Source organism: Myotis daubentonii, chromosome 10 (genome assembly GCF_963259705.1).
Source record: "Myotis daubentonii chromosome 10, mMyoDau2.1, whole genome shotgun sequence".
In the NCBI taxonomy this organism is placed as follows: domain Eukaryota; kingdom Metazoa; phylum Chordata; class Mammalia; order Chiroptera; family Vespertilionidae; genus Myotis; species Myotis daubentonii.
In genome coordinates, this window is record NC_081849.1 from 44,135,401 (window position 1) to 44,160,480 (window position 25,080).

General features: G+C 37.8%; 1 protein-coding gene across 5 annotated transcripts in view; it reads left to right on the plus strand.

The window, feature by feature from the left end:
* Window positions 1–25,080, plus strand: part of RUNDC3B (RUN domain containing 3B) — a 104,242-nt gene that overhangs the window by 77,089 nt on the left and 2,073 nt on the right. For 2 of the 5 annotated variants that reach the window (XM_059712209.1, XM_059712211.1), the window contains 3 exons: window positions 2,208–2,365; window positions 14,618–14,764; window positions 23,609–23,727. In XM_059712209.1, the coding sequence (XP_059568192.1) occupies window positions 2,208–2,365; window positions 14,618–14,764; window positions 23,609–23,727 (424 nt within the window). Of the gene's footprint in view, window positions 1–2,207; window positions 2,366–14,617; window positions 14,765–23,608; window positions 23,728–25,080 lie in introns of those variants that run through there. The other 3 variants (XM_059712212.1, XM_059712213.1, XM_059712214.1) reach the window with 2 other exon arrangements.

Genomic DNA, 25,080 nt, shown 5'->3' on the forward strand with positions numbered 1-25,080 from the left:
TCCATTCTCTGAAAATCAATGAAAAAAATATCCTTGGGTGAGGATTAACACACACACACACACACACACACACACACACACACACACACAAAGAATGAATATCAGGTGAAAATGTGATTAGTATAAAAACAATAATATGACAATTTGGCATTATCAGGTAAATGTAAAGGTAATGCATGGCCTATTCCCAGAAATTCTATTCCTAGTCATATTTCCTATAAATTCTTAGATGTTTGTATCAGGTAACATATAACTGAGTGTTCACTGTATATTATTTATATTAAGAAAAAGCTAAAAACAATCCAAAAGGTCATTGATAGGAGAGTAAGTAAATAAACTGTAGTATTCATACAATGGAATACTATTCACTATTGAAAGCAAGACATCATTGTAGATGAAAAAGCCAGTGTCAAAAGGTTATAGACAAATCTCAACAAAATTATTTTAAGACAACATACATTTGTGATAAAGCTAGAAAGAATAGTAAGGAGATAATAAACATAGATCTCAGGATGTTGTTATCTGTGTAGCGGAAGCAGGGGGTATCATTAGGGAAAGGCATTATAGGGGCTTAAAAGTTTTGATAATCTTGATTGTGGGTACATAAGTTGCATTTAATTACTAATGTTTATAAATATTTATACAATTTATATATTAAGCGGTGTGACATATAAAATGCTTCCTTTGTAAAAATTAATTTTAATGTTTGAAATTTTATTGTGGAAAAACTATTTGAGAATTGTCATGGGAAAATCTGAAAAGGAAGCTTAATGAGGGGAGAATAGTGTTAACTTCTATTAACATCTATAATAATAAAAGCATAATATGCTAATTAGACCGGACAGCCGAACAACCTTCCAGATGTACTTCTGGATGAAGCCACAGTGATGGGGGCTGAGGCAGAGGTGGTTAGGGGCAATGAGGCAGGCAGGCAGAGTGGTTAGGGGCAATGAGGCAGGCAGGTGAGCAGTTAGGGGCGATCAGGGAAGCAGGCGAGTGGTTAGGGGCGATCAGGCAGGCAGGCGAGTGGTTAGGAGCCAGCGGTCCTGGATTACAAGAGGGATGTCCGACTGCCTAGTTAGGCCCAATCCTGCAGGCCTAAACTGGAAGTCGGACATCCCTGAGGGGTCCCAGATTGTGAGAGGGTGCAGGCTGGGCTAAGGTCCCCCCACCCCCCTCCCCCCCATGCACGATTTCTTGCACCAGGCCTCTAGTGTATCATAAAGCTAAACTAGTTAAAAGACTTTGTTAATGACAAATGCATGGGATAACATAGTAGGATAGAAGAATACTTTAAGAAAAAAAGATTCTAATTAATATCCTGAGAGGAATTTATAAGCACATTGTAGCTACAAAGTAGGATGTCATGAGAAGGGCATCATCAGACAACATGATAGAGCTGTTGGAAATTAAAATTAAGATTTCCTGAATTAAAAAATCCAGTATAAGGGTTTGAAGGATAAATTCAATGGAGTCTTTCAGAAAACAGAGCAAAAGGACAAAGAAATTGTAAATGGGTAAAAAATAACTGACAGAAGATCAGCCCAAGAAGGCTTATATCTATTTGGTGTTTCCTAATAATAACTAGGAATTATGCATTGCATTCAGTGTAGCAGGTAATACTCTACCTAGACTGTTTTGTTTAATATTCCCAACTAGGAAGATTAAAGCTCTCACTTTTTCAGATGATGAAACTGTGACACAGAGAGATTAAGTAACTTGACCAGGATACATAGCTGTTAGCTAGTAGACCTGGACTATATAGGCACCTGCAGGCCTCGTCAAAACATTGTACTGCTTCCTACCAATTTGTTAAAGCTAAAATGGTAATATCTGTTTTGAAAGAATAATCACATAGAGGCAGTTTCTTAATTGGTCAATCTGTGATTAGGTCTGTATTCTGAAACTAGGAGGCATACTGAGTATTTTATTTATTGTTGCAGAGCTTAGAAATGAAAATGTTTTAACTAAGTTTTACCTTAAATTACAAATGCATTTTAATGAACCTTAGAGAAGAGCTTTAAATAATGAACATATGTTAAATTTTTGTACTAAATTAAAAAATTATTTTTACCGTTTCATCAGTGATACTATAAAAAAGTTTTACTACAATATAGATATGACTAACATTTAAGCTATTGAGCATTTGTCTTCAAAATATATTAGAATTTTATAGTTGGCTGTATCTTGCTGATCTGTATTTCCAGGCTTATCTTGAAGAACTCTTACGACTTCGAGAGAACCAGCTGTCTGAATCTGTCTCCCAGAATAAAATACTACTACAAAGGATTGAAGATTCTGATCTGGCCCATAAATTGGAAAAGGAACAATTAGAATATATAATTGTGGAGCTGCAAGATCAGTTGTAAGTGAGATCCTTTTGGGAAAAATTTTGGCAATATATGAACATAACTAAGTGTTTTAACATGTTTTAGCATAACATGTTTTAACATAAGATTCAAATTCCAAGAAATCAGATCGCCTGCTATTATGTTCCTTTTCACTAATTTTTTTTCAAAGTTTACTTTTGTTTTTCTTATTATAAAAGTAATCCATGCTCATTGTAGAAACATTACAAAATATAGGAAGAAAACAAAAATTACCTTCAGTTGTGCTACCCAGACTTAACTAATATAATTTGGTTGGATTCTTTCAAAAGCTTATGTTTAATTTTAAAAGCATTTATTTAGTTATTGATTGATTGAGTGGTTGTAGAAATATGGACTATAAGACCAGTGCTGCTAAAAGAGCAGTGCCATTGCATAAACTTCTTGTTTCCAGAACATTACTAAGCACAGTTCAGTATAGCTAACTTTTTTCTTTAGCCAGACTTCCTTCAATGGAGGAAGCTGTGTATTGATCTACATTCTGGTACAAGCTCCTTAACTTGTCACTATTCAAAGCACTTGTACTAATAATACCGTTTTGTCAAACTTGATTTTGTCAATTAATTGCTTATAGTGAAAATCTTCTCATATTAATATTTACTTAATCTTAAAGGATGATTTTTTTAAATTTTCCTGAAATAATTTTAAGCTTTTGGAAAAGTTGCAAGGATAGTACAATTTCCATATGGCTTTCCCTAGATTCACCAGTTTTCTTTTCTTTTTTAAAAATATATCTTTATTTATTTCAGAGAGGAAGGGAGAGGTAGAGAGAGATAGAAACATCAATGATGAGAGAGAATCATTGATTGGCTGCCTCCTGCATGCCTCCTACTGGGGATCGAGCCTGCATCCGAGGCATGTGCCGGGACCGGAATCAAACCCGGGACCCTTCAGTTCCCAGGCTGATGGTATCCACTGAGCCAAACCAACTAGGGTTAGATTTACCAGTTTTCAATATTTTGCCACATTTGTGCTCATTCTCTCCTTCTCCCTATATATACAGATAGATATATTATTTTTTAAACCACCTGAGAGGTTGCATACATGTCTCTTTACTTCTTAATATTTCAATGTGTCTTTCCTAATAACAAAGATATTCTCTTACATCACCATAGTTCGGCTTTCAATTTAAGACATTTAAATTGATACAATGCTTTTATCTTATCTATAACTCATACTTCACTTCCATCAATTGTCCAAATAATGTCCCTTATTGCAACTTTTGTTTTTCTGGTAAGGATCCAATCTTGGATCATGTTTTTAATTTGGGTGTTAGTCTCTTCAATCACTTTAAGTTAGAATAGTTTTTCAATGTTCTGTCTTACAAGAGATTGGTATTTCTGAAGAATACAGGCTAGTAATTTTTATAGAATGTCCCTCGATTTTAGTTTGTTCTTCCCTATGATTAGAATGAGCTTATCCATTTGTGGCAGGATTACAACCTAAGTGGTGTGTCCTCAGGACATCACATCCAGAGACACATAAGGTCTGTTATTGGCCTTTTAGTAGTGCTGTTAATTTTAATCATTAGGTTAAGATGTTTTTCTCTTCTGTATAGTTACTGTTGTTCCTTTTGTAATTTGCAAGGAAACTAAGTAAATATAATAGATGATTTTTAAGTACAAATGTTTTATTAAGGAACATAAAAATTTAGTGTTATCTAGGAATTTGTATGTTGATGAAAAGAATTATGTTCATATATTGTTTCTTATATTTTTCTAATATTTGAAAGTTTCTTATATTTTTTCTAATTGTCCGGTGGAGTATGACTCATTTAGGGGCAAAGTAACACCTTCTGTAGCCCCTTGCTTCTGTAAGCAGGGGGAAAAATATCAAGAGCCAAACAATAGAGATTTCTGGTTATTTCTTTGCAATGGAAAGATTAAGGTGATTTAATCTTCCTTTTACAAATGATCTTGGTAGTTTGTCTAAATTGTTTTAATATAAGAATAATTATGAAATCAGTTTTTATTTAACCAGCAAGATTTTTTCCATGTTTGTTGAATCTATTAGGGTGACACTGGTTAACAAAATTCCACAGATTTCAGGTACACAATTCCATAATACATCATCTGTACATCACCATTTATCTCCCTGTTTCTTCCTCCATCTTCTCTCTCCCCTTCCACCCACCCCAGCAATCACCCATCCATGTCCATGAGTATTTTTTCTCTTTTTTTCCTCAATACCTCTAGGACCTCCACCCAATGCCCAACCCTCTCCCCCCTGCTCTTTCAACAGCTGTCAACCTGCTCTCTGTCTATGACTCTATCTCTATTTTGCTTGTTAGTTCATTTTGTTCATTAGATTCCACATATGAGTGAAATCACTTGGTGCTTGTCTTTCTCTGAATGGCTTATTTCATCTAGCATAATACTCTCCAGGTCCATCCATGCTGTCACAAAGGGTAAGATTTCCTTCTTTTTTTACAGCGAGGAGTATTCTACTTTGTAAATGTACCACAGTTTTTTTTATCCACTCATTTACTGGCGGGCATTTGGGCTGTTTCCAGATCTTGGCTGTTATAAATAACTAGAGGCCTGGTGCATGAGATTCATACACTGTGTGTGTGTGGGGGGGGGGGGGGCGGGGGGGGGTGTTCCTCAGCCCAGCCTATGCCCTCTCGCAGTCCAGGACCCCTTGGGATGTCTGCCTGCCGGCTTAGGCCTGATCTTCTGGGGGTTGGGCCTAAGCCAGCAGGCAGACATCCTTCTCAGAGTCGGGCTCTCTCAGTCCAGGACCCCTCACTCCTTACCATCACTGTGCTTGCTAGCCATGAGCCTGGCTTCTGGCTGAGTGGCACTCCCCCTGTGGGAGCGCACTGACCACCAGGGGGCAGCTTCTGCATTGAGCGTCTGCCCCTGGTGGTCAGTGCACGTCATAGCGACTGGTCGTTCTGCCATTTGGTCAATTTGCGTATTAGGCTTTTATTATATAGGATGCTGCAATGAACATAGGGCTGCACATTTTCTCTTGGATTAGTGTTTCAGGTTTCTTCATATAAATTCTGAGAAGTGGAATCACTGGGTCATAAAGCAGTTCCGTTTTTAAAAAATATTTTATTGTTTTTTTACAGAGAGGAAGGGAGAGGGATAGAGAGTTAGAAACATCAATGGGAGAGAAACATCCATCAACTGTCTCCTGCACACCTTGTACTGGGGATGTGCCAGCAACCAAGGTACAAGCCCTTGACTGGAATCAATCCTGGTACCTTTCAGTCCACAGGCCGATGCTCTATCTACTGACCCAAACCGGTTAGGGCCCATTTTTAATTTCTTGAGGAAACTCCATACTGCTTTCCACAGTGGCTGCACCAATCTATATTCCCACCCACTGTACACAAGGGTTCCCTTTTCTCCACATCCTCACTAACACTTATTTTTTGATTTATTGATTATAGCCAGCCATTTTGAAGGTGTGAGGTGATATATCGCTGTGGTTTTAATTTGCATCTCTCTGATGATTAGTGACATTGAGCATCTTTTCATGTCTCTTGGCCATCTGAATGTCATCTTTGGAGAAGTGTGTATTCAGGTCCTTTGCCTGTTTTTTAATTGGATTGTTGTTTTTTTGGGAGTTGAGTTTCATAAATTCTTTTTTTTACTTATTTTTAATGTTGTCACTATTACAGATGTTCCCTCCCCCCTTTGCCCACCTCCACCCAACCCCCCACCCACCTTTCCCTCTGGCCGTCATCACACTGAAAAAATACCCATCTTTAAGTATTCTGTAAAGATGATTCTGATAAGTGAATTGTGAACATTCTAAAGGAAATGGATCTTACTCATCTGTTCAGTATTCTTGTAACAGTTTTTGTGCAAAGGAATCTTTAAGACATCAATTTATACCCATCCTGAGATTGTAGCTGTACTATGGGAAAGTATATCTTCAACTTCTAAACTCAAGAGACTGCTGGAGCAGTTGATTAATTAAGATTTATAAAATGGCAATTTCCTAATTGTTACTTCTCCCATGATTATTGGCCAGAATCATCTACAAAAACGGGGTTTTTCCTCATTAGTTAGGGTTTTTTGGTGGTTACTATTACAGTTCTGATAGGATATTATTAATTTTCTGAATAAGATTCCAACACTCTACTAGTTACCAAAGAGATGAAGATTTTGTTTCACTTTCTCTCTTTTATTTTTGAGAATTTTATGAACTTTTTATATATGATATATTCTGTAATGTAAATGAGCTCATTCAAGATTCATAAATAAGGTGATGATGTCAGCATAACAAATAAATCACCTGATTCATAGTTATCTGGAAGTTAATGTTTCTCAATAAGTAGCAACAACCAATGCAAAATATACTAATTCAGGCAATTACTGCAAGTAACCAAAAGATGGCGCTCTCTCCCTGTACATAATCTTTCACCTTGCATTCCTCTGGTTAATTTGAACTACAGCTTGGAGGTGCCTGTGCATTTTGATCTTGCCTTCATGGCAAGCCTCAACCCTTCCTTATACCCTCTTTTATCAAACGGCCTTTCCTTTGTTATTGTTTTTGTTAAAGTTTTTGCAATATTTAATAGGAATTTAATATTTTGTTTGGGTTGAACTTTTATTAGGATTATTAATGTTCCTCTTAGTGTTCTAGCAAAAAGTCAAATAGGTTTTGAGTTGTCAGCTCCCAACCCTATTCTCCCCATAGGCTAGTTATTGTCAGTGTGTTATTGCAGAACACTGTAGTGTTTTGTTTCTGTATTATAGAAGAAATGCCTATATTCAATGTGTTTCTATCACTTAAATTCATTTTTCTTTTTCATACTCAAATTGTCCCACATTTGTCTAATTCGTTATATTAATTCTTGTATCCTGCTGACATGACACATTTGTATTTTAAGTTCTACATTCTCATTAACGTTTTATATGTGTGTGTGTGTGTGTGTGTGTGTGTATATATATATATATATATATATATATATATATATATATTATTGATTTCAGAGAGGAAGGGAGAGGGAGAGAGAGATAGAAACATCAATGATGAGAGAGAATCATTGACTGGCTACCTCCTGCATGTCCCTGTTGGGGATCGAGCCTCTAACCCGGGCATGTGCCCTTGACCAGAATTGAACCCAGGACCCTTCAGTCCACAGGCCAATGCTCAATCCACTGAGCCAAACCAGCTGGAGCCTCATCAATGTTTCTTTTCAAATGATGGTGTAAAGTTAAGTTCTAAAGTGCAACTAGGGTTGAAAACCACTGCTGTTCTAAAAGAGTTAGATTTGGGTTTAACTTTTGAGACAGGAATATTTCATAGGTAAATAATTTATAGATTTTGGCTACCTGGCTCCTTTTTAAGCTTTTCTCAAAATGTTTTATTTGAAGGGAAATAAGTATAAAATATAAAGTTAATGTTTACTCCATGGCTTTGTCTAAAATTAACAGAAGCAAAAGCACACAAATAAGGAACATTTTTATATTAACACTAGAGGCCCGGTGCACAAAATTCATGCATGGGTTGGTGTCCCTCAGCCCTGTCTGCACCCTCTCCAATCTGGAACCCCTTGGGGGATGTCCGACTGCCGGTTTAGGCCCTCCCCTGCCAGCCTGATCTTGCCCCCAATGGCCCTCCCCTGCCAGCCTGATCTTGCCCCAACTGCCCTCCCCTGCTGACCTGGTCACCCCAAACAGCCCGCCCCTGCAGGTCTGGTCACCCACAACTGCCCTCCCCTGCAGGCCAGTTCACCCCCAACTGCCCTCCCCTGCCAGCCTGGTCACCTCCAACTGCCCTCCTCTGCCGGCCTGATCACCCCCAACCACCCTCCCCTGCCTGCCTGAACACCCCTAACTGCTCTCCCCTGCCGGCCTGATCACCCCTAACTGTCTCTTTCTCCACCCCCACCACCATGGCTTTGTTCAGAAGAAAGTTGGATGTCTGGAAGATGGCCAGTTGCCCCAGTCTAATTAGCATATTACCCTTTTATTCGTATAGATTATGAAGAAGTTAGGGCAGTGGTTCTCAACCTTCTGGCCCTTTAAATACAGTTCCTCATGTTGTGACCCCCAACCATAAAATTATTTTCATTGCTGCTTCATAACTGTAATTTTGCTACTGTTATGAATCGTAATGTAAATATCTGATATGCAGGATGGTCTAGGCGACCCCTGGGAAAGTGTCTTTCGACCCCCAAAAGGGGTTGCGACCCACAGGTTGAGAACCGCTGAGTTAGGGTATTCACAAGCTATATAAGCATTTTCCAATTCTGGACAACTTTAAATTAACAAGGAAGGTACATTCTCTTGCCCTGACCGGTTTGGCTCAGTGGATAGAGTGTTGGCCTGCGGACTGAAGGGTCCCAGGTTCGATTCCAGTCAAGGGCATGTACCTTGGTTGCGGGCACATCCCCAGTAGGGGGTGTGCAGGAGGCAGCTGATCAATGTTTCCCTCTCATAGATGTTTCTAACTCTCTATCCCTCACCCTTCCTCTCTGTAAAAAAAATCAATAAAAAATATATTAAAAAAAAGAAGGTCCATTCTCATCACTTCTCTTGGTACTAGATTGCTTTTGTAACTTCTCTGACATTTACCCATTCACTTGGTAAATACTTATTGAGAGTGAAGAGCCAAGCGCTATTCCAGGTGACTCAAGAATAAATAAAACATAGTCCTGTCCTTACAGAGCTTACTTTGGGTGGAGGGCTGAGACCGGCATTAAGCAAATAGTGTTTGTTTCTCTTCCCAAGTAGTAAGAGAAGATAGAGGTAGGTTATTCTGTGTTTCTAAGAGAGTTAGGGGTGGAATGTATTCAACACCTTATATTTGGTGGTTTTCCCTTTCTTTGACTTCAGTACCGAGCCATTCTGTCCATAAGCATAAACATCTGCATTAGTATAGTTATGACATAATAAATTCTTTATTTTCATGAACATGATAGCCTAAGATTTTCTCAGTGATCCTTGTCATAAATGGCATTGGAATACATCCTAAGAATGACAGCATATGAGGCAATAAATGATAAGTGGAAAATAACCAAGGTTCGCTGCAATGGTGTTAGGCATTTTGCAAGACCCACTCTCAAAACTTACGTTATAGCCATGATCTTCAAATGTACTGCCTTATCAAAATATAAAAATACTTTAATGTTATGGAACTTTGGGGTTGCTTGGGAATATCTGGGATCACAGATAGTAAATTCCAAATGCCAAGGGTTGTATGTCCTATATACATATGTGCAGCAGTTGAAAATATAACTTTATTGTGAGCATCAGCACAGCTTCTGAGGTAAATGAGAAAGAAGCAAAGTAAAGGAGGGAGGATAACCTTCAAGTTTGGAGACACAAGATAATTAAAACAAAATAAAATTTTGAATTGGTTAAGTATTGCTATCAAAATATAGAGTACAGGATTCTAAACCTTTTCAAAGAGCTTGTAAGGAAACAGTAGATGAGAGCCTAATCTCTGAAGGACGGCCCTTTTCTCTCTCCTATTAAGTAATGAATGAAATATCTAGGGCTCAAAAGAATGTAGGATCTCAATTCTGAAGCCAGGGTTCTGTGTATTTACAGGGAATCTGTTTGAGCGATTTGAGAATATAAGTGGAGGGACCACCAACATTTAAGGACTAAATGGAGAGAGGGATCTTTGCTGAAAGAGATCAAGAAAGAGTAGCCATAGAGATATGTAGTGTTGTTATTTCACAAGAGAAAAAATGTATATGAGATTCACTTAGTATTAAAAAATACCTTTGTTTGGGCCTCACCATCATAGAAACTCATTTCATTGATCTGAGATGATGCTTGGGCATCAGTATTTTTAAATGCTTTCCCAGTTATTTGACTAGGGTAGAGAACCACTAGGCTAAAAGTTTGTTGTGATGTTTAGCAAACCAAAGTGATACTTATTACCCTCTTAACAGCAATTTAATCACTTCCCTAAACATTAAAGCTACTTAGATGTTTTGTTAGTTTAAGTAAGAAAGTTGCATTGTAATTTAATTTTCAGTAGTATTGAAGTGGAGTATATTCTGTATTTGCTATCTTCCCTTGCATATTAGATTATTTCAAGGTGCTTTTTAAAATTCTATGCTGTCCTTTAGATTCATTCTACTGACATTTATTGAGCCCTTCTACTGTCCTAGATGCTGGGCTTGATACTAAGAATCTACACTAATAAAAGAGAAAAATGGTAATTGGCGTACGAAGATACCCTTTTCATTGGCTAATCAGGGCTATATGCAAATTAACTGCCAACTATGATTGGCAGTTAACTGCCAACTAAGATTGGCAGTTAACTGCCAACAAGATGGCGGTTAATTTGCATATGTAGGCACAATGCAGGGAGGCGAAAGGGAAAGCAGGAAGAAGCCCCCTGCCACTGACAGTGATCGGAAACCCAGGGGGGAGCTGCCCCCCAGCCATGATCGGAGAATCAGGCGCCTTTGCCGCCCTGGCCAGTGATAGCAGGAAGTAGGAGTGGAGCCAGCGATGGGAGCTGGGCACGGTCGAAGCTGGCAGTCCCGGGAGCTAGGGGTCCCTTGCCTGGGCCTAAAGTGGAGCCCATGATTGCGGGGCCGCTGCAGCTGCGGGTCCCCGCTGCCCGAGCCGGACGCCTCAGCCAAAGGCGTCCTGCAGAGGCAGGGGCGGAGCCTGCAACCGCGGGGAGCTGGGGGTCCCCTGCCCAGGCCTGACACCTCTGGCGGAGGCGTCAGGCCTGGGCAAGGGGCCGATCAGGTGATCAGAGGGTGATGGGGGTCTACACCTCTGGCTGAGGCATCAGGCCTGGGCAAGGGGCAGAGCCAGCAATCGGAGGGGCCTGGGCTGGGGGCAGAACCAGTGATGGGGGGAAATGAGGGTCCCCTGCCCAGGCCGATCCTGCGATTGGAGGGTGATGGGGGTCAATGCCTGAGGGCTCCCAGTATGTGAGAGGGGGCAGGCTGGGCTGAGGGACACTCCCCCCCCCCACACACACCCAGTGCACGAATTTTGTGCACCGGGCCCCTAGTCTATACTAATAAAAGGATAATATGCTAATTAGACTGGACATCTTCCGGACAAAGCCACGGTGGCGGGGGCCAAGGCAGAGCAGTTAGGGGTGATCAGATGAGCAGAGGAGAGTAGTTAGGGGTGATCAGGCCAGCAGGGGAGAGCGGTTAGGGGCAATCAGGCAGGCAGGCAGGTGAGTGGTTAGGGGTGATCAGGCCGGCAAGGGAGAGTGGTTAGAGGCAGGCAGGCAGGTGAGTGGTTAGGAGCCAGGGGTCCCGGATTGCGAGAGCGATGTCCGAAGGGTCCCAGTTTGGAGAGGGTGCAGGCCGGGCTGAGCCCCCTCCCTCCCCTACCCCCCCCCCCCCATGCATGGATATCGTGCACTGGGCCTCTAGTACAGAAATAAATTTGTTCTAGTTCCTGCCCTCAGAGTGCTCTCAGGGAACACAGACATGTAAACAATAAGAGGGATAAGGTGTCCTCAAAGCTATGATAGATGCTTGTATTGGATACAGTGTGAGACAAAGGAAAATGAACTAGGAAGGATTTAATGAGGTGGTGACAGTTATACTAATTCCTTAAAGTGGTTTAGATATTTGATAGAGCAGAAAGGTAAGAGATGGGTTTTCCAGGCATTGAAAATAACAAAAGCTAAAACAGAAAGAGATTAGAGTCCAGCAAATAGGAAACTGCAGGATGGCTCCTGGTTACTTAACATAGAGGGAAAATGTGTATGTGTGTGACCAGGTGAGAAAGGGATTTATATACCATGCTAAGGAGGTCTGTGAAGTTACCAATTTCAGATCAGATTTCCATTTTAGAAAGGTAAACGTTTAAAAGAATATTTTATAATAAATACTTAGTAAGTAACTACTTGTCCCAGGAACTGGGCTAGATACTGAGAATTTAAACATGAATAAGATAACCTTGAGAATATCAGAGTCAGCGAAACAACTGACCTCTACGTGCTGTGATGAGTGTATTGGGACACGCGTATGTGTATGGTAATAAGGATATATACACATTGTAGCAGTAGCACAGGAGTAGTGGTCCAGGAAAAGCATCACTAGAAGTTGATTTTGAATAGAGCTTTGGTAACCTAGGGAGAGAAAGACTGTTATTCTAGGTAAAGGGAGGAACAAATACAGAAACACTGGTGCAACATATCATATGAGGGAGATGAGTATAATAAAATATTAACTAAAGTTTTATTAGAAGCAAATAGTTTATCCGGGAACCTTGAAAGAGTTTTATTAGGACTGTACATTTTTACTTGAGATAAGCCTCGATTAAAAATGCAGATGCCTATAAAGTGCTCCACACTGTTAGAGGATGGTGTAAATATACCCTTCCTGATGGCTCAATTCATGTGACAAAAATCTCACACCGAAACTTAGCAAATTATTTGACAACTTGGATGTAGAATGCTGTTTTAAAAAGAGACAGTAACGAACTCCATTTTTACTAATTTTGTTTTTCCTTAAAAAACATGGATAAACAGATTTCTTCCTGAGAAGGTACAAAGGATTCCCAGGGAAGTCTTTGGTGTTTATGAACAACCCAGAGTCTTACTGTGTTGTGTTGCACTGCATCATGCTTGGCTAAGATAAGCTAACAATAATCATGTGAAGAATAATTACAAATCTGGGAAAAATGAAGTGTGATGATGAATTACTGTCTTATATAGTACAAGTTATATATTTAGAATACATAGGAACTTTTCAGGGTTTGGCTGGGTTCATAAAATAAATTACATTCATTGAACATTTCTGTCATGCCAAGGAGGGCTTAATACAGAGCTATTTTTTTTTCTTTGAAAAATAAAACAACTCTTTGATCCTTAACTGAAAACATTGATGAAGGAGATTAAGAACATAAATGGAAGGGCATGCTGTGTTCATGGATTAGAAGAATTAATATTAAAATCTCCATACTATGCAAAGTGATGTGCAAATTCAGTGAAATCTATATCAAAATCCTAGTGGCATTTTTCACAGAAACAGAAAAAACAATCCTAAAATTTATACGGAATCAAAATGATCCTGAGTAGCCAAAGCAATTCTGACTTCTGCTTGTTTAACTTGTAGTATTCCATTCTGAGAGAGAAGCTAGTGTTTACATCAGATAATATTTCTTTGTGGACATAGTAGAGCAAATATGTTTAAATGCACACAGGTATCCTGTAAAGTCAGAAATGTTTGTGTGCAGCTTGTTGGAGACATATAAAGTGGGGTTATTCCATTGGGAGCATGTTGACAGCCAGAGGTGCAGTGCAGGTTGGTTTTCTCATGTGAAGGATTGTCTTGCCAGCTCACCACTGACTGCCACCCACACAGGACTGTCATTGTCACTGAAAATTAGTGGCAAGCACGAACTACTTCCGTATCTGAACTGATGGCTCAGAATCTTGGTATGCTAGAGTTGTGGACTACTGTCGGAGAACGCAGGTGGCCTTAGGTGGTATTTTAAGGTCTTTGAGAAGTAGAATAAGAACTTTGCAAACATAATTATGCCTTTAAATGGTCTTTAACCACAAATTCAGGTGTTGAATTAGTCTTGTGACAATGACCAGTTGGTTTGTGAAGTTGAAATTTTTGGCAAAAGCTAGTCTTTTTCAAGTTCTTATGAACAAGTAACAGTTCTACAAATATGAAAGGAAACCATGGGTTGTAATAATGGCTTTTATTCTGTAGCTGAAATATTTCCAATGGATTATACTGTTCAATGCAGTTGTCATTGATTTAATTATTTTCATAAAAATTCATTAATAGTCACTTCTATCAAAAACAATTACGGGAACCTCATGAATTTTTTATTTTTCTGCATTAATTTTATTTTTAATCAATTAAATTCTTCTTGTTTATCAAGTTAAATTACTTACATAGATTGTGAATTTTGAAGCTATAAACTCTTACACATGGGATCTTTATTTTACTTCATATTTTAACTGGCATCTGATAACCTGTAGCTTTAAGAGATCACCATTGTTTTTTAGTTAAGATGTGGAATGCAGCTTGCATCCATCAGTCTTCTAGTAATATCTCTGTGGAAATAGTAGGAAGTCTCAATGTCACAAGTGATTTGTTGTAGCTAGCCAAGAAAGAATAAAAACACATATTGTAGGAAACAAAACAGTCCTAGCCCCATCTAGCCTTCCCGTAGTTTTGGTCACAGTCTATTAACATACCATTTTAGAAAGATGAATTTTGGGGGCCTAAATTGATACCATTAATGGCAGGTTCCTCTGCCCTTGCAGAACAATGAAGACAAAAGCACTCACCATCTTAATATTCACAGGACTGTGCTAAAGAATAATGATTTAAGATCAAGACAAGAGTTAACTGCCCACCTCACCAACCAGTGGCCTTCCCCAGGAGCTCTGGATGTCAATGCTGTTGCCTTGGATACGTTGCTTTACCGAAAACACAATAAACAGTGGTATGAGTAAGTGTAATACTTTTTTTTCCAACTAATTACAGATTTAGTTGTGCCAAACAGGGCAATCCACTTTGGTTTCTCAGTTATTCTTTCTGAATTGATTATTAACTTAGAAGAAAAGTAGGATTTAAGTACTTTGGCTTGGCAAGTACTTTGCCAAGTGGGATTTAAGTACTTCGGCTTGGCAAGGTTAGGTTAAGGTTTTGAAGCCAAGGCAGCCTGGGGAAGTACAATTATCTGAGAAATGATTATGCAGTGCTGTGCCAGTTACCTGCTTCTCCTGTTAATCTTCAGCCAGTCTCTCAGTTAAGTCTATGAGCTCCTGTTTAATGAGTCATCTATTTTTTAATTCTGGCTTTGGTGTTCGTATATGCCTTAGGACTAATTTTCCCGCTAGCAAGAAAACACAAAATTCCGTCTCATGAACAGATCGAAAGTTTTATACTTGTTTTTGTGGGTCTAAAAAAGTTTTGTTAATTTTCAATAAACCTAATTTGTGGAGGCTATAGAAGATACAATCACTCTGCCTATGTTGGTCCCAAAGTTCAGGACTGTCAATTAGTTGTAAGTTTCCCAGTTTTCAGAGAGTTGCAAGTCTTAGTCTTTCTTCATTTTGGGACTTGTAAATTGTTATCTTCTTTTTGGCTTTAGGCACTTTCCCATCTGTTTTAAATTTTATTTTTATTATTCCTTTTAAAAATTCTCACCGATGATATGTTTTTCATTGATTATATGGAGAGAGAAAGAGAAAAAAACACATCAATGAGAAACATCAATGGGTTGCCTCCCATATGAGCCCAAACCGGGGATTGAACCCACTACCTGGGTATGCGCCCTGAATGGGAATCGAACCTGCGACCCTTTGGTGCAGGGGACAATGCTCTATCCAACCGAGCCACACTGGCCAGGGCCCACATTCCCATCTTGATCATTTTTTTCAGTAACTTTATTTTTCTATCTGTGTTCAGCTAATTTTCTGATTGTTTTCCCTGTTCTCCCTCCATCCCTTCTGTTCTCTCTATTCCCTTCCCTTTCTCCCTTTTCCTCCTTCTTCTTTTTACCTTCTTTCCCCTATTCCAGTAATTTTTAACTTTTTTAAATCTCATGCACGTATAAATAAATTACTAAAATTCTGCGGCACACCAAAAATCTGACAAAAAATAGGTATAATTTTGATTCATTCACACTGAAAAGATATTGTTGTGTTGGCTGTTGTCAGTTTTTTATTTGACAAATAAGGGAAAACAGGTCAGTGTCCCTGACTAAATAGTCATTTTTTAAAAATTCTTGCAGCACAATCGGTTGAAAATTGATGCTCTATTCTAACCTCCTTCCCTCTCTCTTTTTTTCTTTCCCATTTCTTCTTTTAGAGCTCTTGTTTTTTTTAAATTTAACTGGTAAAGCTACATACACACTTCTTTCTGTGCTTCTTAGAGTGCTGTTCACTAGGTAATTAGCAGCCACTCATTTCTGTAAGGAGTGTTTTAGCACAGACACAATTTCCACCCGCTTTAAGTTGTGATTTTTTTCATTTATCAAAAGTAGAACTCAGAATAAATTTGACTTTTTTCTTTTTAAAGTCCTCACTGAAGGATATGTTTATTGATGAGAGAGGGAGAGAGAGAGAGTGACAGAAGAGAGAGGGAAAGAAGGGGGAGGGAGAGGGAAGCAGAAAGAAGTGGGGGAGAAAGAGAGGGAGGGAGAGAGGAAGAGAGAAACATCAGCTGTTTGCCTCTCATACACTGAACCACAACCTAGGTATGTGCCTTGAGACAAATCCATGAAAAAAAGTTCTTTTATACCCTTACAAAAGTTATGAATAACTAGAATATATCTCATTCTGCTGGGACATAACTTTATCTTTCAGTAGCATATTTAATTAGTGGAAGACCATAACGAAATAATATTAGTTTATTTATATTTCTAATTTATGATTGAGAAATTGAGTTTACAGCAATACTTGGTACATTTATCTTGTCTATATATAACATATAAGATGCTTCTGCTTTTTTAACTGCAAAAATATTAATAACATTAAATCCTGACAAGTTAAAGGACTAAAAACGATGCCCTTTTATTGCAATATCCACATTGTCACTTTAGATAGAGGTATATTTTAGCCAAAATACATACATGTACCCCTGCCTACCTGCAGAGCTACCTATTGAGGAACAAATGAGTCTAAGTGGCCATACTTTTCCATTACATGCAATGTTAGTGACTGAAAAGTAATGTCAGTCTCAGAAAAGAGAGCAGTGAAACTGCTTGCTCATCTATTTAGTATGAATCCAGACTTTATAGTTGTTAACAAGTTACTCCATTAGCTTAAGAAGAAAGGATACCCCTTCCTTCCCAGCATCATCCCTTAATATGACCTGACCTCCAGTGTTGGTATTGCTTTTAGATTGCCCTACTGCCAAACTGATATCCCTGAACAAAAAGTGTGCAGCTAGGGGACAGCTGTGACATTGCTGGACCTAGAGTTTAAGTCAGGACTTAAAAGTAATCTCTGCAGCTTAATTGCTGTGTAATGAAGCAGCAATTCCTCTTCTTACCTCTTGTTTCCGCACACCCAGTACTTGGAGTAATGCCTATTTACATAGAATTATAAGGGTCATGTGGGTAATAAATTGCCTGGCACTTAAGAGCTTCCTGGAAAACCTTTATTTATTTAAACTCTATATAATTTTTGTTGTTGTTTATACTCTCAGATCTTGTATCTTTCATGTTTGGAGAATATACACTCACCCAAATCCCAAGATCTACTTCCTTAGAGTGTTTCTAAAACTTTATGCAAAATTAAAATGACCAGCAAATCACCAATTTTTCTGAATAAATAATTCTGAACTTTTCATGTAAAAATAGAGACTTTTAATTTTTAGAAGAAACTAGTGCTCTATAAACCATATTTGTAACAAATCATAGGTTTTCATCAGGATCCAGTTTTTGCACCCCTCAGATGTGTAAAATAAGCCAAAGTCTTAAACTGACCTGATCACAAATTCCTCTTAATCTGACCAATATCTATAATAATAAAAGCATAATATGCAAATTGACCAAACGACCTAACAGCAGAATGACTGTCAGGACGACCACGCTATGACACCTGCTGGCGCCAGGCCAGCCAAGGCAGATGCGATGCAACTGGTCGGGGCCCGGCCATCACCCCATGATGGCCCAAAGAGGGAGGCCCAGGCAACAGACCAGTGGGCTGCGGCAGGTGGGCGGGGCCTACCTCTTTGGGGAGATCAATCATGGGGCTCCCGGACTGTGAGAGGGCACAGGCCAGGCTGAGGGACAACCCTCCACCTCAGTGCACAAATTTCGTGGACCACGCCTCTAGTCTTAAATTAAGTTCAACAAACATTTATTGAGAACCTGCCAATTATGGAGGAGGTAGCCAAATCAACTTTAATAAATAACATTAGCTCTCTTGATAATTTGGAGATAGAAACTCACCCTAAAATGAGTCATTAAATTACATGATAAATATAATTTCCTGCTGAGAATATGGGGTGTCTACAATTAATTCTTTAGGAGCTCTGTGCCTCATTTGTCCAGTTAGTTTTGAGAAGAAAGAAAGCATGCTATATGATATAATGAATTTTGTGGACTTGTTGACATTTCTTTTTAAAAATAACTAAATACTTTTTTTAAATTTAAAGTTGGCATACAATATTATACTAGTTGCAAGTGTATTGCATTTATATATGAAACATTTATATAACTTACAGAGTGATTCCCTTGATAAGTCTAGTACCTGCCAGAAACCACACACACAATTATTATAATATTATTGACTATATTCCTTATGCTGTACTTGACATCCCCATGACTGTTTTTATAATAGACAATTTGTACTTCTTAATCTCTTCACCTTTTTCATCCATTCCCTCAATCCCCTCCCATCTGGCAACCATCAGTTTGTTCTCTGTATCTTTGAGTTTGTTTCTGTTTTGCTTGTTCATTTATTTTATTTTTTAGAATCCACATGTAATTGAAATCATATGCTATTTGTCTGACTTAATTCACTAAGCATAATGCCCTCTATGTCCATCCATGCTGTTGAAAATGGCAAGATTTCATTTTTTTTATGGCTGAGTAATATTCCATTGTATACACAGGGTAGATAAAAGTAGGTTTACAGTTGTTCATATAGAAAATAATACAGTAATTAATAAATAATACAAAAATAAACTCTGTGTTTAGTGTACTTACAACTGTAAACCTACTTTGCCAACCCCTTTAAGTACTACAACTTTTTTATCCTTTGTCTATTTTTTTTCTTAAAATGAGCCATTGGATAACTTGGCTATGTGATCAGCTACTCATAGAAGGACCCCTGTCACAATAGAAAATGTTAAATTTATTTCTATTGACTGTAATGTTTATAAAAGTTTAGAAATATAATTTATAATTTATTTCTTGATTATTTAGATCTGGTAAGATTAGTTATGCTGGATTTTATATCTTCTTTTTTATTTCAAACATAGGGATATCACATTAAAACATTTTAGGCTTATTGTACAGAGCCAACAATAACTAAGTATATAAAGTTTATTCCCTTAACAAACACATAGAGCAACTGATTATTGTGTTTTCTTCCTAATGAGTTCTGTTTTAATATTTTTCTTTATATGTAAAGTCTAGGCCACATGAGCTTGTTAGATTCTGGTTATATATAATCTTGTAAGGTTACTTTCTAAATCACTATTTTCATTCCAAATGATCAAATTCATTGTCATCACATTTATATTTTCTACTTAAACTTCTTCAGTCTTCTAAATTTATCATTGCTTCTCAATTTTGCTATCAGTCACAAAATTACTGGGAATTATGAGCTTTTATATTAGGGTAATTTTTCTTAATGACCTCTTATGAATAGATACACTCACCCCAGATGTATTAGAGGTTCTCCTTCCCACGTGTGTCTTTTGTATGTTTTTGGAGTTGGACTCCCTAAAGCACTGAGGCTGCAGAATTATTTTGCAGTTTGTAAATTTTGCATTAACCTGACTCACATACATCCCACTCTTAAAGGCTCCCTTGCATCTCTCCATTGATTTTAGTAGATTAAGAGTAGGTAGATATTTTGCTAGAGCAGATGCTTATATTTTTCCTTAAACATATTTCTATGAAAAATCAAACCAAGAATGAAACGAATAGTCTATTTCTGTTTTCATGCACATTCATATATCTCTACGCATAAAGTGTTTATATATTTGTTTTTATTTTGTGAATAATGTCTCCTGTGCATCACATTCTCTGCTGTCCAATGGCTACCAGATAATTTAAATTATTATTGACATCAGTACATCTGTTGGGCAAATAAGTGATGTAGATTACCTATATCATTACTTCTGATCACTGACATAAAGCGTATGATTGTAAAGAAATTTACCTATAAGTGAATTCAGGCTTACAGACCAATTTTCTTTTTAATTTGCCATCATTTGTTACCCAGTTCTGTATATTGAATTTTGTATTTGAGTGATTTTAAATTGTTTAGTCATATAATAAAGGCAGTGAATTTTATTATGTCCCAAGTGCTCATGACATATAAATCTGACAAGTTTAACTTAAATTATATTTAGCAATGTAACAATGGCATAAACTTTTAAACTATAAACTTTTATGTAGTCATAATACATGACTCTTACTCACCTGGGTTCTTATTTTGATTAAATAAGCTATTACTACTTTTAAAATTCTACTCTGAGAAATAGTGATAGACTGTTAATTGGTTTGACATGTCTGGTGGGTTACATTTAAATCTTACAGTGTGGTGCTAGTCAGTCTAAAATTCTAAGATAGGATTTAGTGGTGACCTTTTAATGTCCCATAGACATAGTTTTACTTCATATCAAAAACAGTTTGTCAGATGTAGTTGCCAATCACATTGGAAATCAGGTAAGAATGTGAAAACCCAACCCATTATTTGTCATTAGTGCAAGCACCTGAACTAGATTTTTCCTAGATGGTGAGTCTATATAGTCAGTTTCATGCAAGACAGTTATTATATGGGACTGTTCTTAATATCTTATGACTAAGGGGCTTAATTTTAGCTTGGGATTTTTATTATTTGTGCAGAACAGGATTGTCTATAAATCTTGTCCCTGTATTCATTGGCATTTGATTAAGTAAAGCCTGTAACTCAGGGATTGTTCACTAAACGTGACAGGTCAGAGGTAGGAAGCTCCCCTGATCACTTTGGATTTGGAAGCTGATATTCTACGGGAATAGGTCACGCAGAAGGCTAATTATGTTGCATTCGCAGAGCTGCCTGTACAGGTTTCCTCCCTCACATGGGGGGCCGTTCTTGAGATGACTGTAAATGTGTGCTGTCAAGCTCTCAGTTTTTACAATATTCCAATGAATTCCAAATCGTTTGCTTGAGTATTTTTTGTTTGTAAATGTATCTCTATGTAATTTTTGCATTTTAATAACATTAACAAGTTTATTATGATGAAAAGTTAGTATCAGAAACTCATCTTAAACCATTGTTTTAAAAGAAAGCTCCTACCTATTAGGCCCAGAAAATAATTTGGAAAAGAAACTTATTCATAGCTTCCTTTATTAAATTCCTGTGTTCCTGCTTCCCCCCCCCCCCCCCCGCAGTGGTTCTCAACCTTCCTAATGCCACGACCTTTTAATACAGTTCCTCATGTTGTGGGACCCCCAACCATAAAATTATTTTTGTTGCTACTTCATAACTGTGATTTTGCTACTGTTATGAATCGTAATGTAAAGATCTGATATACTATATGTTTTCTGATGGTCACGACCCACAGGTTGAGAACCGCCACATAGCTAAGTAAATAAGATTTTATACTGTATTTGATTAAATACAGTATCATTTACATGATCTACCTTAGCAAACAAAGCTGTTTTTTAAAGAATAGCTTCTAATAAAATAGGAAGCCAAATCTTTTCTTCCTTTACCAGAAAGGCGATAGCATAGCATAGTAGTTCAGGAGACAGAATTAGAGCCAGGTCACCAGGTTCAAACCTAACCTTTTTGTGACCTAGTTTTCTCTGTTAGGAAGTAAGTGTATTAATAATTCCAACCTTTTAATGTACTTATGAGGATTAAGTTATACACAAAAAAATATTTAGAACAGTGCCTAGCATTTGTTAAGTTTTATATAAATTTGATATTGGGTATCATTTTAAAAAATTACATGTTGTATAGCTCATATACTTGCTATCTATATAATCTATATAATAAAAGCCTAAGCGACTGTTATGGTGGAATGACCAGAATGACTGGTTGCTATGCTGTGCACTGACCACCAGGGACAGACGCTCAATGCAGGAGCTGCCCCCTGGTGGTCAGTGTGCTCCCACAAGGGGAGCTCTGCTCAGCCAGAAGCCAGGCTCATGGCTGGTGAGCACAGCAGCAGTGGCGGGAGCATCACCTGCCTCTGTGGCAGTGCTAAGGAGCAGCGAGCCAAGTGGTAAGGAGCCTGCCACTAAGGAGCAATGAACTGAATGGTAAAGAGTGAGTAGGCGGGCGGTAAGGAGTGAGGGATCCCAGACTGTGAGAGGGATGTCCGACTGCTGGCTTAGGCCCAGGGGATCAGGCCTAAGCTGGCAGTTGGACATCCTCCGAAGGGCCCCAGATGGCGAGAGGGTGCAGGCCAGGCTGAGGGACCCTCCCACCCCCCAGTGCATGAATTCTGTGCACTGGGCCTCTAGTCTATTATAATTATCAGAAATTTTCTATAATAGAACTTTCCATTACTTAAAAATATAATTAAGAACTTTCATATTTCCAAAATTTGAAAAATCACCGTGTTATCAAGTGAGGATACTACTTGCATTGTAAGCTAGTAGTTACTCCATCACCACATTCTTCACCTCATTTCTTAGAGGAAATATTTATTGTATATATCCTCCCATACTTAATATACATGCATTTGATAATTTTTTAAGTCTACTCTTATGAATATGAATAATGACTAATAGATTATTTAAATTATATATGCATTCCTATAACCTTATAACACATGACATGTCTAGGAAATTAGACAGTGTTTGAGTACCTTAGGAAATAGATGTTGAACCTAAAAAACACATTCATTTTCCTGGATCATTTATATTTGGAAATAGTAATGAATTGTTCTCTTACTTGAAATGGCAATAACATCAAACCTGCATATATCCCTTGAGTTGGTTTTATCCTGACAAAACAAATGTGAGGACAGTTTAATAATAAACCTTCATTAACTTTCTGTTTATAACTGAGGTTTTATTATGTTTCTAATTCATTTAATAGAAAATGGGCTCACAATTGCAAATACATGAGGGAAGGAAGTTAAATTATCTTGATGGTGTTTTAACACAGATATTTTATTACCCAATATTCTTTAAGCTTCTAAATTATAGGAATTTTTAATAATTTGTTACTATAATAATTACATAAAAATATCAAGGTATTGAAGAATTCTGAAGTGCTTAGAAGACACTAGATCATTATTAAGTTATTCCAATTTTGTTCTGCATCTGTAGATTTTTCTGCTCCTTTGTCACCTGATAATAACCAGATGTCCCCATTTCTTAACAAGCTCAATAATAATAATAATAAAAAAACTGGTGCAAGGATTTGTTTGAGAAATTGCTTTCTTTTCCATTTTTAGTGGATTAACCAGATAGACCTACAAAAAGGGTGGAGGGAAAAGTATAATGGAGATCATATTGCAGCCATGATAAAAACCACATTTAAATGGAGAAAATTGGGGATAATTTAACCAGAAATTAACCAATAAATTGAAGAAAACCAGTAAAGAATATCTCTAGAAATTATTTTTGTGAGAACAAATTTAAGTATATTTCACTGTTATTTTACAGAAAAAGTTATCAAAATCTTGACCAGTTTTCAGCTGAAGTTAGCCTTTCTCAGACTTCCCTGGACCCAGGTCAGTCACAAGACGATGGAAAACAAGACACGTTAAATTCAATCAGCGAAGGTAAGGAAAAAGTCTGTTTGAAAAGTACTTTTCCTGCACTATTGATACTGTGGTTGCAGAGGACTGCTAAAGAATAATTGTGATAATTCTGCAAAGTATGCTAAGAATTAAACTGCCATTATGGTTAAAAATGGTCTGTTCTTGTTTGTTCCTCATGTGTTTGTGGCTAACCTTCAATCTTAGATTCTCTTTAGTTTTTACCTTTATTTCCTCACTTCCTGTGTCTTTTCTACCCACTCCAATTTGGCTTTTTTGTCTCTACTACTTACTGAAATGATTTTATCAAGGTAATTAACCACTGCCATATTGCTAAAGTCAGATCTCTGCCTTTATCCTATTAAACTCAGCAGCTTTTGCTATAACCAACCATTTCTTCATTTTTTAGTCACTTTTGGTACCTTGTTTATAAGTATTCTGAAAAAACGTGGGGAATAGACATAAAGGAGTTTTGTTTTTTCCCATTACCCCTTTCAGCTGTGCTCAACCAACCACTCTTCCCATTGGATTGCATCTTCCTCAACTATATCTTGGTCAAATTCCACAACTTTTCAGGTCACTTTCAATGATCGCATTTGTTTCTAAGACTCAAGCTATTCCTTTTAAAAGTTCAATAGCTTAGTTGGTTCAAAGCTCTTTTTTCCTCCCCTCAGCATAGGCTATAGTTGCGAATACAGTCCTTTGGATTGGACAAGTGGTACTGGTATGAAAGAGTGCTCACATCTTTTATCTCTCCTTCCCAGTTCTACATGTGCTGGTGTGTGTGAGAGCTAGGGAGTTTCTTACTGAAGGGGAACCTACATTCCTTTAGACCTCCAGTTTCTTTTGTTTTCTTTCTCCATTGCAATAAATGGCACCCCCATAAGCATTATTCTAGATTCTACTCTTCCTGATTACATCAGTAGGTCAGTTTATTAGCAAGTCCTGGTAGCTCCCCATATAGCACATGCTATATAGACTGACCCATCATCTCCTCCCTTACTGCAATCCTAGCCTGTGCTGCTTGGAGCAAGCCTCTTGGATGGACTGCTGCCACAGCTTTTTCAATGTGTTTGGTCTCCCATTCTTGCCTCCTCATAATCCATTCTCCATACAGTAATCAGTGATCTTCGAAAACATTATATCCCCACTTAAAGTCATCCTGTGGCTCTCAAAGACAATCAGAGTAAAATTCAAACTGCATAGCATGGCATCGTTATTGTTGATAGAAAGGATGAGAAGTTATTTTTTTCAAGAAATATTTATTAAGCGCCTCATATGGACAGATATTATGCTAGTAACTTATTAGTAGCTACCACATTTCATCAAATTTAAGATGCTTTGAGTTTTAAGATATACCATTATTGCCCAGTTGGG